Source organism: Amblyomma mixtum, chromosome 9, assembly GCF_055824585.1.
Source record: "Amblyomma mixtum isolate Tamu chromosome 9, ASM5582458v1, whole genome shotgun sequence".
Lineage (NCBI taxonomy): Eukaryota > Metazoa > Arthropoda > Arachnida > Ixodida > Ixodidae > Amblyomma > Amblyomma mixtum.
Window position 1 is genome coordinate 7,681,102 of NC_143020.1, and position 18,804 is coordinate 7,699,905.

Genomic DNA, 18,804 nt, shown 5'->3' on the forward strand with positions numbered 1-18,804 from the left:
GTCCCGTTGTCCGCAACTCTCCGCCGGCGTCCGACGATTCGCACCCCACCGCTGCCAACCAGTTTGTTAGGGACGAGGTAGCAGCACCCCACCGCTGCCACCAGTTTGTTAGGGACGAGGTAGCATGGACGTGCCCCGGAGAGCAAAATGAGGGACGCCTGTGACGAGGCTGTTGGGAAAAGGCAATGAAGAGGAATTTATACAGGAATATTTACAAGTGAGCTGCAGGAACGCTGCATCATGACAGCTCAACACAAGACCATGATGACAAAGAGCTCTTCGGCCGTGCCGCTGCCGGCTTTTTAAGAGTTCTCTTCCCTAGGGTCCCTAGATGGGGGCCGGGTTTCACTGGCACCAATCACCGACACGCACGCACTCACTCACTCCCGAGAGATCACGCCGTCGTCACGCGCTGGGAGAGGGGAACGATGCCAACCACGTAGCGCAGACGCCGAAATGTCCATGAGCGGCGTTCGCGCGCATTTCGAACGCGCGTTCCCACTCGGTGTACGGGAAACGCTCGCTCAACCGGGCAGACGGACGCGGCTTCCGTGGCCATCCAGGCGTTCACCCAACGCGCGTCTCGGGGTTTGTCGGCGTTTCGCTGCTGCCATGTCGTCGTCTTCCCCAGGACGAAGGCGAGTCGTAACACTCTGCGGACCTTGTGAGATCTTTCCAGCGGTGCTGAAATTTCGCCTGCAGAGTTCTCCTTGAGCTTGAAGGCTGGCGCCACAATCGTAATATGAAGACGAAGCGATTAACTGGAACATAAAATACACACAAAAGATAAGAACAGCGCTGTTCGTATCGTTTGCTTGTCTTTTCCGTTCCCGTTGGTCCTACCGTTCTCACATTACTTTCACATTAACCATAAAGCCCAAACAAAAGTTGCTTAGTGTCACAATTCTCACTTCCCTGCATAACATCCATGTTGGGAAAAAAAAGGCTTCGGGATGCTACATGAGCGCACTTTATTAGCAAAGAGCTAAAGCAGCAAAACAGTTTACGTAAAGCAGCACGCAGCTATACGAAAACAGATATATGAGGGCGCTGTTCACTCTTAGAATGGAGTACTAATATTTAATTTCGCTTTGATTAAATAGCCCAAATTAGCGACTATAATTATTGACGTTTGGAAAGTAGTACTTTGCGGCAATGAAAATACACCTGAAGGTATGCTCTAGGCTTTCTATTTTAGCTATTATGTGCATCTGCTTTTCAAGTTAATCGAGTTGAAAACACCAGTAGTGTAAACAACTAATACCTAGTTTTCCTCCAGCAGCATCAATGTATAATGGCTTTTTCCACAGTTTCTCTCGGGCTTATAGTAGACCGATACCCACATAACAGCTCAAGTCGTTATTGATGCTCAGCGAAAGAATGCAATTGCATCTAGCGTACACGCTAGGCTCACTGTTTCCCGAAACGGGAAACATTGCAATCTATCAGGGCGCATTACATTTATATCCATGTGTTTTTTCGTGATTCCCCTACCCTCAAGGCCACCTCCAACCCTTTTCCGATCCCTTTCGACCCTCTAAAAAGCGGCTGCCACTAATCACCCATCCTTGCCCATCACGCACTTACATCGCCCAGCAGTTGCGTTCCGCCGCCAAGCAACCTATCCCCACTCAACGTAAGCGCGGCCACCAATATCCACCTAACACCGCTCACCAGAAGCCCCTACCCACCAACCATCCTTCCACTTCTACCCTGCGAACACCATCACCCACGAGAATCCCGCACAAAACTGGAGCATAGAAGAACGGCCAAGTTCAATTCAAAGCCGCAACGGTAAGGTGTTCACTCCAGCAGCAAACTTTTATGCGCAAAGACTAACACAGCGGCTCTACATTTCTCTCCCCATATAACCGGAGCTGACACGCTCCCGCCTTATCCCGGCTGGACACAGTAGGAAAGGAGCGACGTCATGTTGCGTAAGATCGTTTCAAACAGTGAAATAGAAAAAGAAAATACAAAACTACCGCATGATGGTATTTTGATTCTCTTCCCGAAAATGCTTACATGTTGCGACATCTTGAGGGCTTGATTTGCATCTGCGTATTTTTACACCTTGGCGTAGCACTAACTGGAGCGCCTGCTCTTGGATGAATTAAATGCAGATTCGACACTATGGAAGAGTGCGTGGGCGTCTGCGAGAGCAAGGTGAAGCATCCACGTCGCCTGAAGGAGCAGCCAATGAGGCTGTATTACAACGGCACCGAAACGCCAACTGACTTCAAGAAGGACGCAGAAGGTCTCCGGACAGAGACAGCTGAACACCAGACTCGGTGGCACTTGGTGAACACCACGAGACGCTGGACTGACTTCACCAGTGCCTCCCAAGCTTTCAGGGCTGAGGCTTCTAAGAACCAGCAAAGCCGGACTTACGCGAGCGCCACCTCTAGGCAGACCAATTTGACGTCGACCGCGCGAGATGAATATTGATGTGGGGATTTTTTTATGCGCCGCTGCGTTCCCTTTCCCTGCGCATGTATCAATTAAGACTGTGAAGCAGGAAAGAGGAGCAACGGGCGGGGGGGGGGGGGGGGTTGCAGCGCACTCTGAATTTTGGCGTCAGGTATTTTTTAGGTGCTATGTATAGAACTCCGTCGATGCGCAATCAGGTATTTTTTAGGTGCTACGTATAGAACTCCGTCGATGCGCACTCAGGTATTTTTTAGGTGCTATGTATAGAACTCCGTCGATGCGCAATGACCCAACACATGAATACAGCGCCCGCATGCCTAAGGACAGGCAACAATTTTATACAATCGGTGTAAACAGACGATCAGTAGGTTCCCAAGGAAAACATTCCACATGAAACCGAGCTAAAAGGGAGCTATTGTCGCATTTGATTGACCATATTCAGCAACCAAATGCGAATCTTAGTGTTGAACGATTATTTCTTAAAGAACTCACAAAAACAGTAGACTGGAATGCGTTTGAATCTTTGTCGCATATAGACTAGCGGCCATGCATTGAAATGACGCGCATTGGTCTTTGAATGGGGCCCTAATTAAGTCTTCAGGAATTCTGTTTTAAAGGAGCTAACCTGCAAGTTCTGGCGGTTTATTTATTATTGTCAAATCATCCTGCTTCCACGATATTGTTGCTTTATTACGCCGTCAAGAATTTCGAGCACAAACCATAGATATGCTGCCAAACTGCGATAGACTTAGAATTCAGTCTTTGACGTAAGGTTTTAAAACCGATCTGCCTCATCCGTGGGAAAAAGAATCGCCACATGTTTTTGCAGAAATGCACGTAGTCATCTGTCTGCTTTCAGTGGTTGATACAGATTGAAGGATGAACGAAATAATTGTTGCAGTAACGCCATTAAACCTCTTCATCTCTGTTATCCCGCCGAGCTGTCAGCTTCACTGGCAGTAGCTTCTTTCGTTCACATTTGGGGCATGATCAGCTTCACAGATGTCGGAAGCTGCCGTGGATGCGTACTCATATAGTAATTGGAGTCCGTGGTAAGAAAGACTCTGGGCGAAGTTTGCACATACCCTACATGGGAAGTTCTAAAAATAGCACTCAGAGTTGAAAAAGTGCTTGCGATAGGTAGGGTTTGTGTTGGGTAGTGCTCGTCTGGGCAGTATTTTTCGCAATTTGTCTTGTGTAACCTTGGCCCGTGATTATAAATGGGAAGACACTACGGATTCAGAATATGTGCCATTGCTTTAGAGGCATAACAAATGCATAATGTTCAGGTATTTCTGCCCCGAACTGAAACTAGGACCTCTCATGGTCTGAGGCCACAGAATCTGTTGCAGAAGCCAACAGACACCGAAACCGAACTGCATAAGGTAATCTTGTATTTTTATTTATCTGTGTATTTCTTTATTTATGTATTTATTCGCAGGCCTAATAAAAGTGTCCACACTTCGTGTCCACAAAGTGACACGGGTAAGCTCGAGTAAGGTCCAGTAAGTGCGCAGACGCGCCTCGTAAGCTGCAGCCAATGGGAGGGAGCTCGGATAAGCTCAGCTGGTAACTCGAGTAAGCTCGGGTAAGTTGGGAGGAGTGTCGCATTACCTGCGCGAGCAGCTGTTCGGGAAGAAAAACATTGGTTATGCACTCCATTTTGGTGGCTGCGACAGGAACAGGCACCTGCGAATGCAGTGGCGCATTGCTTAACCGCTGCGCCACTGCGCTGGTAGTGCTGTATGAAGACTTGCGCAATCTATTAATGATAAGTCGAGAATGGCCAATTCTGCACATATCGGCATTAACCCTCGGAACTCCGAGTGACGCGCTTTGGTGGCCAACGCGATCTTAGTTACACAAAGGCGCAAATTACCACAGACAATCATTCCAAAAACGCACCAACGAATACAGCAGTAGTGTACAATGCTTTTGCATTCGTAGCACGTCAGGATACTGAAGTGCCCCCAGTAGTTTTTTAGAATTCCTGCTGCGCCGTGAAGGCATACCTTCAGGGGGGATACATACACACACGTCTATAATAATGCATGCTATAAAGATTTGAACAAGACAAAATGAACGGCGGGAAAAAAAAGAGTCGATTCTGCATTCAAACCAGCCAGAGTTCCGACAAAAAAAAATAATAAACGAAAGAAGAAAAAGATGGGGAGAGCTACTCAGCACTAAGCATGACACAAGTCCGACAGCAAAGCTCGGATTATTGCCTTGAACTGACATTCCACAACACAACGGGCAACTTGTTTCATTCACTCCGGAAGTACCCAATAGGCCCCTTTGAATTTTAAAGCAATGTCAACATATAGACTTCCGGGGAAATATTCTGAATCTAGCATCCGTGAGAGCTATTGTTCTCCAATGTTATTTACCAGCTGCAAAATTGCCTATAATTTCCGAAAGGAAAATCTTAAGAATGGAAGCACCATAAACTTTAGGGGGCTAACTATAGAGTGCCCAATCGGTAGATGCTAGTATTAATCCTAGAAGCTCAAATTTGGAGAAGCTGGGGGCTATTAAAAGAAGGTACCGAATTGGGTAATCAAGGAACGAGGCGGCTTTTGCAGCACATTTTATTCATGGTATTAGAGCGCGTCGCGTAACAGAACTTCACTCGTGTAGGAATAAACATATTTTTGACAATATGTGTCACACCGAAAAATACTAAAACCTGACGTCCGCATACGCGACTGCAAGGTAAGAATGATTCGAAAACGAAGGCAATATAACACACAGCCCTGAATTACTTCTGTCAACTATAAATTTAAACCCCATAAAACCTGGCTTTTTCCATGCGCTCGTTATGGAAGCAGCTCATACTTTATCCGAAGCTTATTATCCTCCATGTAGCCTTGGTTGTTAAGATCTGCTACGTCGAGCGACTGTTTACTCCGGGAAGCAGTCGACCTGCTTTCTTCAGCGGGTCTATGATAATACTCAAGAGAACGGGTAACTTTCTCTTGAAACACCCGTTCTTTCTGTTGTTTGGGTTGAATCACGGCCAGCTTGATTGTTTGCTCGAATGGCCAGTCAACCGCACCGTCCATCTCACCGCTGTGCAAGCGCAACGTCGCGTGAAGTCTCAGAGCTTCATCCTCTTTCCTGAACTCGACGCCAGGCGTCAGAGAGTAGCCACACAGCTATACCTTCTCGCTCTCATACACAGCACTGCCATGCCTCATCGCGGTTCGGTTAAGTGATTGTACATTTTGCACAAAAAACACGCACTTCGCTATTCCGAGCTCCCCAGGTAGCACAGAAACGTTATCATAACGTTAAATTTTTGTTTGAGCCTAACGTTATTACTAGGTGGTTAGCGTCATTTTTTTGTAGCGTTTCTGTAACGTTACTAATAAACGTTGCTATAACGTTTCACTAACAGCTCATATACAGTTTTACTACGTATGTGTAACGTGAGGAGAACGTTATGATAATGTAATGAATGAACGCTTAAAAAACAGTGTAGCAACAGTCGCACTACTTACCTGAAACCTCTATGAAGTGTTCGCTAAACGCTCAAGAAAATGTTAGTGAAACACGTAAAAAACTACGAAATGTTTAAAACCTTTCAAGACCACCATAAGCTGTGCTATATTAATCAGATAAAGGCATCATGCACTGTGGCCTTGAGTTCATACTTCTCAGGCATGCAAAATGGGCATGGCATCACCTATGCCCATGTGATATGAGTGATATTTATATAGAGTGATATTTGATGTCACGTTCTGACTAAGTGTACTTGCCAGCAATTCGATGGCTTCAGCAATAGGTACCTATTTGCAGCATATATTGAAGCATTAGCACACTCTATTCACAGTAGGTAGAGTATTAGTATAACCACAGGAAACTACATGCAATTATTTGAAGTAAGTTCAGTCTGCAGCGAATGTTGTAGAAATTTTTATTGCTAGATCATATACAAATGAAAAATTAAGTGTAATATGCTGTTGTGAAGTGAAAAATGTCCAAAAATGCGCATAAACAAGCAGACATGCTAAACAAAATACTGTAAGCTATAATAATAGGTTTGCTGTAAGTTATACAAACAAGAACGTACCATACAGAATATATACGCAGGGCTTACAGACTGAAAGAATGACAATAAACTTTGTAGAACAGGAACCAAAAAACTAAGTGCAATATGCTGTCGTTCTGAACAGTACTGAACTGAAAAATGTCCAAAAATGCGTACAAGCAGGTAGGCTGGTGAATAGATGTACTGTAAGCTGTAATAACAGTTTTGCTGTAAGTTATAAAAACAAGAACGTACCGTACAAAATATATACATAAGACTTACAGACTGAAAAAATTACGATAAGCTTTGAAAAACAGGAACCAGCAGGAGTCAGCAAGAAAAATCTCTGTTCCTTCCTGGAGCACACACACCTCTGGATCACACCTTTTTCATCTGTAGAAAAAAAAGAGAATGATGACAGCAACATGACAACCTTATTGATTCTCATACCTGTGTGTCAATGTAAGCAGGCTCTAGTTCAACTGCTAAGCACTAGTGCTTTTTAAGGATTGATCAGGGTCAGGTTAATATTTCGGTCTGTCAGTGGTAAAAAAAATGAGGTTCACATTAGCGTAGCATAAGCATTGGAGCAGCAAAATTAGCTTGTTATTCATTTGTTATGGCTGAGCAATAGTATTGGGGGAAAAAAACCTGTGCCCCTTAGCCCCTTATTATCAGAGTGAAAGCTTCATAAAACATACTCTTAAGGGACCTGCATGAGAAGGTTATGCATGAGGCATGCATATATATAATATGCATGCATGCATCCAAGCATGCTTATAGAAACAAGCACAGCAATATACTCTTTTCGTGTAAAAGTGTAAAAGTACAGATGCAAAAAAGCAAGTGCCCAGTCTTCTCAAACCACCAAGTGAAAGTTGAACACAGGAGTGAATCAGCTGAGCCAGTTTTGCTGTGCAAGTTTTCACTGTGACCTTGTCAGCAATGAAAATGTCTCTTGCTGCCAAAGATATGTCAAAATCATAAAAGGCACAGCTGTCACATTGTGCAGCCAAAAACACAAGTGGAGGCGGTGGTGCAGTATTCAGCAGTGGCCAAATCACACTGCAGACGGAAACGAGTAGAACCAAATGACGCGCATACTAAACCTTGTCATACTTGCATGCAAGTGACCTGCAATGCTTAACATAGAACATCTAAGCATGGTGGGCTGTCAGCAAATGTGATCTCTCTCTGAATAGCAAGTGTGAGTTTTAGGTAACACCTGTTCATGATGAAAAGTGGTGATTTTTTTTTGCGTAACAAAGAAATGCCAGGTGATATTTGTGTACCAGGAGCTTGAAAATGTCGCGAACAATGACCCATATATGAATTTTCCAAACTGTTTCTGCCAGTTATCACAACCACATGTTTGCTTCCAAAGACAGCTGCTTTATACTGCCCCATTAGTATGCATGCACAAGTGAGATTGTTCCTTGCCTTGGCTGCAGTGAGCCGTGCGTTGCTAAAGCGCAGCCAGTCAGCGAGTGTGCGTGCCATCTCATCGTCTGTAGCACTGCGGGTTACCCGGACAGCAGCTGCAAACAATGTTTGCAATGATCAGGACCAGCACTCTAGGTACACAAGTGCTGTTATAGAAAAAAAAATAACAGTGTCAGTGCAGTGTGGGTATACTCTTACCGAATACAAGGCGGATGATGGCCAGTTTTTCGGCTCTTTTTTTGCCTTTTCTTCCTGTCCAGTTGTATTGCACAGCAACGTCATCAGAAACTAATTTTTTGAACACTCGCCTTGTTGTGGTGGCAACATCAGTTCCACCAATCTGGATTAGGGTCTTCACCTGAAAGTAAGGAAGCAATCACACAATGCAAACATGTCAAATCCCATCTATTATTTTTGGGTAAGAGTAAGATGCTGAGGATATTTAACTTACTAGTGCAGCAAAGGTTGCCGCATCTTTTGTGCTTGCCTCCAGGCTGTCAAGTTCTTCCAGTGTCTTCACTGGATACACAGGCAGGTCGTCTGGCGCAACCGTGTCTGCAGAATCTACTTCAGTAATGATTTTCGCAGCTATTTTTGCAAGCACAGCTGCCTGTCGTGCTTGCTCCACCTTGATGTGCTCAAGCTCCCGGAGAATTTTGACCACAGCTAGAAAAGGGAAAGGATGCAAGTGTGCGATGTGTAAGTTTCAGATAAAGTTGAAGCAAACTTAAATGTAATATATATATATATATATATATCTATATATATATATATATATATATATATATATATATATATATATATATATATATATATATATAGACAGGGATAAATAAATTATGAACTAGGATGAAGGTTTCATGCTCCCATTCTAAGCAATGCTACTGTACGTCCATTTTAATGCGAGGATATCAGACAAGTGTTCATTTCTGTAAGCAATTAACAGTCCGTATTTTCACTGTTCTGTCTGATAACCTAATTTTGGTGACATAAAGAAAAACAAGAAAAATATAGTGTGCAGCGCCTATCATGAAGGCACTGGGCTGCACTACAGAAAAAGAAATAATTCAATAACAGTACAAAGAATTGACCTCAAGAATATTTACAGGATTGCAAAAAGTGATGCGCATGCAATTATACCGGGTGTCCCAGCTAACTTGAACCAAGGGTTTAAAAATGAAATATTGGGGTCAGGAGAGTGAAACTACCTGCATATTGGTGACAGGCATTTGGCGCACCACAGGAAATTTTTTGTATTGCAATTACTTAACTAGTAATTAAAATAATTTTTTTTAAATTTTTAATATTGACTTTAGACACTAAGTGTGATTCGCAAAGTTGGAGAGCACTTTCAGAAACCCCCATTTCATTATTCGCCATAAAGAAAACCTTACGTGTACCTCTTTTTTCGAGCTCGAAAGAAAGCCCGCGAAATACAAAAAAAAACCACGTGACGAGCGCATTCGCGCGCCGCGATCGTGCTGCTCTCAACCGTGCTTTCAGTGAACGAAATCAGCTCCGGTATTCATTCGGCGGCCCCGTTTCAGAGGCAGGCCGATATCTTGGTGGTGGTTTCTTCGGCCGTGTCAGCCAGTTCGCGCGTGACGGTGTAAATTGCAGCGAGTGCGCTGCGCTTTGCAGTCGCGATAAAGACTGCCAAGCTCGAAGTTTTCAAATGAGAGGAGTTTTATTTGCCAGTTGCAAAGAAAATAAAAGTGGCGGTTTATGGCTTGGCTGTGCGGCGATGACAGCCGTGGCATGCGGTTGTCCTGACTCCATTTCATTTCGGTTTCTTACCAATTATAAAAAGTGCTCGAATAGGTCACCTTGTGCGACGATACAGCTATGGCATCTTGTAACCAAATCAGCCGTTGCATTTCGTATGACAGCCTCAGGCATGTTTAAACAGACTTCCGTTATTTTGTCTTTAAGGTCTTGCGGTGTGGAAGTTGGTGTGCTGTACACCTTGTCCTTGATATGACCCCACAAAAAGTAGTCCAGAGGTGTCATATCAGGAGACCTGGCTGGCCAGTTCACGGGACCTAGTCGTCCTATCCATTTCTGCGGGAACGCTGCGTCGAGCCAGGTCCGAGCCTTGGCGCTGCTGTGCGCGGGGGCGCCATCGTGTTGAAACCACACATTTGTGGCCCTGGCGAGCGGTAGATCCGAAAGGAAGTCGTCAACGGGTCCTCTGAGGATATCATTGGTGTAGCGATCTGCTGTCAGCGTCTGGTCGAAAAACACAGGCCCGATCAAACTACCGTCGAAAAGTCCACACCAAACACTAAATGACCACTGGTACTGGTGCTGCGTCTGTAAAACCCAGTAGGGATTTGAATCGCTCCAGTAATGAGCATTGTGCAGGTTCACCTGTGAATTGCGCGAAAAACTAGCTTCGTCACTCCATATCACTTTGTTCAAAAAATCCGGGTCGTCCTGCATCTTTATCAGAATCCAATTAGCAAAATCGGTCCTGTTTTGGAAGTCCCGTGGCAACAGATTTTGATGAAGCTGTACGTGGTACGGATGCAGGCGGTGTTTGCGCAGTATTCGCCAAACTGATGACCTGGAGACTCCGGTATCCTCGCTCACGCTGCGCACGCTTGCTTGGGGTTCCAGAGCGAACAGCGATAAAATATGCGTCTCGAAGTCCTCGTCAAAAACAGGTGCTCTGTGTCGTGTGGACGTAAAACTGCCCATCCGTCGCAGCGTCTCGAAGGCACGCAGGATCGTTACTGAACTTGGCCGCCTGCCTGGGTGCCATTGTTGCATAAGGTCTGCAGCGCGCCTTCTGTTCCCATGACATGCACCTAGAGCCAGAACCATGTCTGCTTTCTCTTCATTTGTAAACGGCATGTCTGCAGTGCTAGTAATCACTACACCAAAGATTCAGTCTCGCATGAGAGTGGCATAAGAAGAGCACACGACAAACTGTGCTTCACCGCTGCTTCCAGCTTTCAAAATCCTCATTAGGAAACTGCAACACACAGCCGCCAACACCTCGCGGCGAAACATTATTCCCTGTATTTCTCTTTTGCTTCTGAGTGACAAAGCAGACTCGCCATCTCAGTATCTTATCAGATTGGGACTAAGTCGTCGTCGCCGGGTGCCAACTAGCTGACGCGGACGAAAAACCCCCGCCAAGATATCGGCCTGCCGCTGCAACGGGGCCGTCGAATAAAGGCCGGAGCTGATTTCGTTCACTGAAAGCACGGTTGAGAGCAGCACGATCGCGACGCGCAAATGTGCTCGTCACGTGATTTTTTTTGTATTTCGCGGGCTTTCTTTCGAGCTCGGAAAAAGAGGTACACGTAAGGTTTTCTTTATGGCGAATAATGGAATGCGGGTTTCTGAAAGTGCTCTCCAACTTTGCGAATCACATTTAGTGTCTAAAGTCAATATTAAAAAATTTAAAAAAATTATCTTAATTACTAGTTAAGTAATTGCGATACAAAAAATTTCCCGTGGTGCGCCAAATGCCTATCACCAATATGCAGGTAGTTTCACTCTCCTGACTCCAATATTTCATTTTTAAACCCTTGGTTCAAGTTAGCTGGGACACCCGGTATAGAAGCACAATTGAACAGCTGGCGTTTCAGCGAAATTAAAATATGTATGATTTTTTTCACTGCAGGGTGTTCAAGTGCTAGCTCCATTGATAGGCTTCCGGTTGTTCTGAATGGAAAACAAATTTATTACAGCAGCAGAACATACAAGTCATGTGCAAAAATATCTCTGCATGCAGTTTAAACTGTGTACCTTATTAATTTGGTAGAAAAGAAGAGTTCACTTACCTGCCTCGGATGGATGACTGTCATTGTTAGAAAGCATACTACTTGGTCTTCCTGGTTTACAAGTGGACGCAGAGGGTTGATCTGGTTGAGAGACATGACCTGCAAGCACGGTATAAGTATTGTTATTAATTGTGACCGTCTTTGAAATGTAAGGGATACTAGCTGCATTTGTAAAATTATTGACAGACTTCATTTATGTCTCAGTAATGCATATATGTGCTATATCTAAGGTACTTTTTCATTCAGACATCTACTATGAACAGTTCGTTTCAATACAATGCTGCTTAAAAACTATACAGACCCGTAACTGAAAATATGTTTGCTCTCTACACCATGAGTGCTGGCAGGGTTGTTTCTTCCTGTACTGCTGACTTGTGGTAACTGAAATGTTTTCAATCTGTGATCTCGCTTGCATTGACAATCATCCCGAAATCAAATCGAAATCGCCGCCAAAACGAAACTGCAACTGGAACCAGTGGTAAATTTCTTTTGTTGACGTAGCTGAGAAAAAAAAGAGCTGTGCTGTACTCCATTGACGGCAGTGACACTAAATGTTTCAATGGGTGAACCGTGCAGCTAATGTTGCACTTGTGTCCAAGCAAGCATTCAGGCTGCTGGACTCATAGAGTTAATATCTGGACTGGATGCAGTGCATCAGTCTGTGCTGCAAGCAATCCAATCCAATGCAACACAAGCCACGAGATGGCGGGGCTGGCCGCAAGTTGTGAGGCATGCTGCAATGCAGTTAATGCAGTTAACTAGAATAGTTACGGATTAGTGTTGTGCACAAGAATGATAACTGTGAGTTTACGTTGCTACGCATGAAGGTAAGAAACTGGTAGAGAAAATGAGGTGAGCACTACACAGCCAAAAAACTGCCATAAATATGAATGCATCTGGCTGCATGTGTAACCTGTCCCAGAACGTGTGACGCCAAAGCTTCGGGGCATACGCTTGGACGTCTTGGTGACAACGTAAGCAGCAATTGTTTTATGTGCTTTTTAAGGCGAACACCTTTAATGCCGCATCATTGTCGACAGAACGTTGTCATCAGAGGTGTCACGCTTATCTAGTCAGACCAGAAAAAAACCTTTGTGCACGATGGGATTCGAACCACCACCCTTCCGTTCCGCAGCCGAGCGTGCTAATGGCTACGCTTTAGGTCAGCAAAGTGCCCCCCTGAATTTTTTATATGAACAAGAACCAGGTAGTACATGTGTGTGTGCAGCTGTCATGACAGTAGACCTTCTTCATCTTTGTTTCTGATTTGTACGCAATCTCATCTGTGAATACACTATTTTTTTACTTTACCATTTAGACTGAGATACCCAACACTGGCCCTGTCATTTAGACATTCGCTTTGCTTCAATAATTATTGATACTTTTACAACTGCTTCAATCATGTAATGTAAAACGCAAACTGCACCGAATTATAAGTAACATTTCCATGACGCTGGAGTAACAGTAAGCCTCACTATTTTTTGGTGCTGGTGGCTTTGGCGGCTGTGTGAGGAACTCTGTGCAATCATCATCGGAAGATTTTTGGCTGCTGTCATATTGTGACGTGTCACTTCCTGAAGTGAAATCTTCGAGCTGCTTCGATGGTCGCCGTGTCCTCTTCACTGGTTCTGGTTCTGATGTCAAGTCCGATTGATCTTCAGCCCTTAAAGCCCGTCTACGTGCGACTTCATAGCTGTCTGCAAACAGAAAGTCAGTAGCAGTATACAGCAAAGTTGTTTGACAGTATTAGCACATATGCATATAAGGTGCTCAAACAGCAGAAAACGAAATAGAGGTGTAAAAGGGTAGCTTATTAAACTGTTGTCCATTTTAGTGGCTCTTGTGAATACTTCCAATCAGGAGATAACTATTAGCCATACTAAGCGCTGTATGCATCACCTGACCTAGCAGCGATATAGTGCCATGGCTACTGATTTACAGTAGCTTACAACAAAACACACAGGTATATGCACCAGGCCTCAAGCAGCAACTGAGGCTTTCACGCACCCAATTTTTTTTTCTTCACATTGTAACTTCACAAAATGCATTTGTGCGAATTGAGAACTTTTTATAATTTTAATAAGTGCTCACAAGCAGTATTCTGCAGCTTTTGCTACTCAGGCCTGGTGATGTCAGATGCAAGCTGAAACACCCTGGCACACGTGCTAGTGCACTGTCTGTACATTTTACTGTAGCATCTGCTTGTCAGTCTCAAATGAAATTGCAGCTGGGTGCCTTCGTGTTGCCTCTCTTGGACTGCTCTCTGGCAGGTCACTGACTGGTCACCGCCAGGTTGCACATAAAATAAGAGGAAGCTAATTTGGCATGAGCAAACTTATTGCCTTCTAAAGCTGGACAGTTTTGGGTAGTGTTACATTCTGAGGTAGCAAAAAGGTAATCTTTGAATAATGACATTTCTATCGCATTCTATACTTACCTGTGGTCGACAGGACTCTGCAGGCAGACTGTTGCCATTGTGTGTCATGCTGCCTTTGGTGCTTGATGGCAGCATTTACTTTCGCCAAACTCTTGAAAGGTGGCCAGAAGGCTTTGTTTTTATGAACCCAAGCTGATGGTAGTGTAGCAATGTCATTGGAGTCTGTGAAGTGTACTACTGAGAACATCTGAAAAGCAAAATTTAGACCATTGTCAAAAAAAGCTGCCAAGTGCAACAATTGAGTGTCATACTCTGAAGTATTTTGTTATATTTTGTTTTTGCTCTTCTGATGCACTGCTTTTTGCTCTTCTTGCTCACGGACCCTCTGTGAGGGCGTGGAATTTCTTTTACCTTAAGTAAATGAAAAAGTCACGAGCTTAACAACATAGCAGTATGTGTAAGTTGCGTATTATTTGAATTGAAATAAAGTATGCAACCTAACGTAAGCAATGTCTTAACATATATGTGCAGTCTCTTTGCAAACGTGTATTCTCCAGTGCCCCTTGTACACTGGAGAATACATTAAATACATTAAGAATACAGTAAGGGGCATACATTAAATGTATGCCCCTTGTGAAGCACCTCAGCTACAACAATGCTCTACTCCTCATGTATCATCAGTGACATTTTACAAGATGTTTTTATGTGCCTGTGGCCAATTGCACAGAGAGGAAATGATGTTTGGCAGAGGTCCCCAATTTTCTGAGCTTCTGTGACATAAGTTTCAAATTTTGCAATGTGAGAGCAAGGAGTATGCAATTTTCTACGGGATGCCTCCCGCACGTTAACACAGCCAGTGTTTCGCGCAGAAGGGGCTGTGCATTTTTCCTGGTTAGCCCAAGGTCACTAAGAGGTTATGGCAATGTGTTTCATTGTTCTTAGAAAAACATATGTTTACCTGTGTTGTAGAGTGTGCCATCCTCTGAATAATCATGTGCTTGGAAATGGGTCTTTGAGGTAATTTTATCCAAAGAATGCTAGGCGCATGTGGTCCTGTGCAGAAGCTGTCCTTGTATTAGTGGGATCATCAGCCAAAATCCTGCTGCCGTTGCTGCTATTGGAAACTATCATGAAACTCAATTTCATGATGCCTGCTTTCATTTTTTGTAGCGAAATCTACACTAGGCTAGTAGAAGCGAGTTTTGCCGTGTCTAACCGAGGCCACAACTGCACATGCACCATGACCATGGCAACTAGCTGCGCCTTTCCACAGGTGTTCCGCTGCTGGGCCAACTTGTGACTTCACGTGCCTCGTTATGCAGCCTCTCTGTGCATGTGCAAATCGTTCGTGGCTCACCCAATGAGTCGTCAGGTATGTGGTGCTCATCGCAGAGAGGAGAAGGACGGTAGTGGCATCCCAATAGATGCGCGCACCGGAGTGGAGAGGAGGAGAAGGGTAGTTTCCACACTGCGGACGCACGTGCTGCTGCGGAGAGCTGACCGAGCAGGAAAGCGTCTGCCGGCATCGCACGCTTAGAGCGTGAAGGTGGGTTCACCATGGAACGGCCGTTAACTTTGATGCGTTCAACAGAGCGCAGGTTGGTTGTGTTCGGTGAAACACTCAATCGCCCGCAGGCAAAGCTTTCGCTCCACATTTTGTTCAGCAGCTTTGAATCCCTCTCATTTTTCTTCATTGCACGCAGGAAATATCCTAACCATTGCCTTTGAGGCTGTTTCTTTTCAACAGCAGAGGAGGCAGGAGGCTGTCCAGTAGATTTGGAGGATGGTCCAATGCAAATGGTAGTTATCCCAGCTGGTAATTCAGAAACTGTACTACACCATGCATAGCAGCATTAGAGCATACAATAGTTGTGACTGTTCTGCATGTGTCTGACAGCAGTGTTACAACAGAGCGTACAAGTCACCTTACAGGGGATGGAGGCCAAATTAAGTTGTGTGCAGCAGTGGGATGACCACAAAACCATGTCCACAAGGAAACCGGCAACACTTTGATCTGATCTGCTTGACAGACCACACAGCACTTGTGGGCGAGAGGCCAGAAGCCTTGTAATGATGCAGTTCAGTTGTGTCTGCAGTGCCTTGGTGGAAGTTGGAGAGCTGTGTGAAAAATCTTCCACAGATCTCAATGTCTCCATCATGGGATAGAACATTTGTTGCAACAACCACATTGCCATCTTCCATAAGAAGGCACGAATCAGCAGCATTAATTTCAACAACCATATCTGGCAGAGCAATTTTGCGAAATTGTTCACCAGTGAATCTTGGCGGTGTAGGGCCAGAATCGTGTGGCTTGTGCAAACTTGCTTGTCTAACTGGGCATGCTCTGGGGAGCTGATGTCGTTGATAAAAACGCCTGATAATTTGTTGCAGTGGCCGGTTTGCTGACTTCAGGTCCTGCTTCAGTTCACCCAAGAAGTTCTCGAAACGAAATGCAGAAAAGGAATCAATATGTCCATACTTCTTCACATCAGCAGGAAGGTGCACTAGAGAATGTATGTTATATACGTAAATTCCTTCACCATACAGGCTCTCAGCATCCATAACAAATTCTCTGAGGAGGTGCTCTGCTACATTTAACTTTGATTGGCAAAGTCCAGGGCTTGCCAGGATGGACACTGCTACACAAAGCTTCATGAAATGATTGTAGTAGCGCTTCTCGACGTTGTTCTTCAGTACTACAGGACCAAAGTAGAAGAGGAAGTTTCTGAACTCAGTGGCTTTCCATCTTTCCAATTCACAGAGGCTTCTTGGCTTGCGGGACATTTCTTGAGGTGTGTACTTTTGCAGCTCCATTAGCATTCCTGAAATGGCAATCTGAAGACGTGCTGGCAAGTTTGCCTTGTGTGGCCCTCCCTGCACCCAGTAGTGGAGAAGCCTCCGCATTGCCCCTAAGCAGACGAGGTGCATGTACTCTAGTGGGAAATCACTCACCATGCCAATCTGCAAAGCAAGTAGTGGAGATTGTTGGTGATGGTGTTCCTTCTGCTGCTGGTTTCGGAAAGATTCGTTTGTTCTTAGTGGACAACTGACCTCTGGGAGGATAACTTTCCTGGCTCTTGCGGAAAAGGTTCCCTCCTGAGTACATTTTTCGCAACTGTAGTACCCACCATGGCCCTTGATGCACTTCAAAAATGCCCTCGCTGGCGCATCACAAATGAATGCATGCAGTTTGACTGCGCACTTTTGTCCGCCTTCACTTATTCCTTCTGTTTGCAACATACTCATCTCAGCAATGAAATCATCAAGGTATTCGTGCACGCTGTGGGGTTTTGCACTGCCTACAAACAAAGCTATGACAAACGGCTTTAGCTTGTCATTTTCTGCAACTGATGCCAATATGGGCCAGAACTGTTTTGTTGAACTTTTCGATATGGGGAGCCCATCAATGTTGACCAGAAGTGAAATTGTGTCTCCAGTGATGCTGCCACTTCTCATAAGTTGTTGTAAGGTTGTTTTGATTCGAAAGTAGTGATACAGTCCAGATCCCATCTCTTTGACGTTGCAAGACCTTGGCGTTCTAAGGAGTGTTCTCGCATCACCAGGAAGTTCAGGGTGACCATGCCTCTTTAATACTTTGAGAAGCAAGGTAACGTGTGATGCGCAAGCTTTTGTATCACGGGCCCATGCTGTCAGTTCGCTGACTAGGCTTGGCTGTTCTTCACTTGTGATTAGCATGTTATCTTTAATTCCTCCAGCCTCTGAGCTGCAGCTAGGTTCTACAGAGTCGATGGCTCCTGACTCATCCAAAGCATTTGGAGCTGCAGTGTCAAGATTACTGTCTTCAGCTTGTTCTCTAGCATTTCCGCTCCTTTGTATGGAATGCAAGGCGGTCGGAAGCATGCATGCAAGATGGTTTTGAATACTCTCGGCTACTCTTCTCTTAACCTGTCGCTTGCTGAGCTCATGTATAGGGCGCCTACAGCGCTTCATTTCTGTCTGCAATGACTTGACGTGCTGTGTAAAGAAAAAAATAGCGTCCGAGAACCAACTAAATTTGCTTCAGCTCTAAACGAGCCCGCGTCTAGACGACGATCGGAAAGGGACTCACATCGCTGGATGCGCTGTTTGCGAGCTTGGGCTGATGTGCTCCGAGTGCAGCAGGACTGCAGAGGACGTCGCCTTAGCTTTGCTTCAAGGCGTAAATGTTATGTAACAAACCACCGACACAGATTGGGGAGATCGGCACAATGAAATCGTTAGCTGAGCTGCGCACCCGTCGCACTTTCGCGGCCTTCAAGCTGGTAGCAGACGATCCTAATACGGTAGAGCTGACAAAGTTGAAATAAGCGGATAAAGATTAAGAAGACATCGGAATAATGCATTCACTGTAAAAATCAGCTGTTCTTTACCCCCGCTTTAATAAAAATAGGCCATTTCGACTATTTTGATGGGGCTCCACCTCCAGACTGCTCCAGACCTGTGATCCTCTTCTGGTCTATCAACACTGGGCGACTGCTTTGACGACCATGGCGGTTGACGCGTTGCGTGTATGCGATTCATGATACGATTCCTCGCGGTGTAGTAATCCATTTTGTTCTACTGTGCTTCGGTGTCGCAGTTTTCAGCCGCTTCGGTGAATGATAAGTATAGTGCCGGAAGCATGTCGACAGGACGAAATGGGTTTACGCTTGCGTGATGGATGTTGCTTGGAGGGTCGTTCTACAGTGTCGCCGTTGACCAACCCCAAACACGAGACGATTGAGGTC

The 18,804-nt window shown here is 44.9% G+C and overlaps 2 protein-coding genes across 2 annotated transcripts; both read right to left on the bottom strand.

The window, feature by feature from the left end:
* Positions 1-3,741: 3,741 nt before the first annotated feature.
* LOC149328206 (uncharacterized) lies at positions 3,742-14,324 on the bottom strand. The gene is made up of 7 exons (XM_089558932.1): positions 14,138-14,324; positions 13,176-13,397; positions 11,701-11,799; positions 8,358-8,572; positions 8,105-8,264; positions 7,780-8,001; positions 3,742-3,773 (listed from the first exon to the last, which is right to left on the bottom strand). The coding sequence occupies exons 1-7, from the start codon at positions 14,322-14,324 to the stop codon at positions 3,742-3,744; spliced, it is 1,137 nt and encodes a 378-aa protein (XP_089415058.1).
* A 1,700-nt stretch (positions 14,325-16,024) lies between these two features.
* LOC149328207 (uncharacterized) lies at positions 16,025-18,028 on the bottom strand. The gene has a single exon (XM_089558933.1). It carries the CDS (start codon positions 18,026-18,028, stop codon positions 16,025-16,027), a length of 2,004 nt encoding a protein of 667 aa, XP_089415059.1.
* Positions 18,029-18,804: the final 776 nt, after the last annotated feature.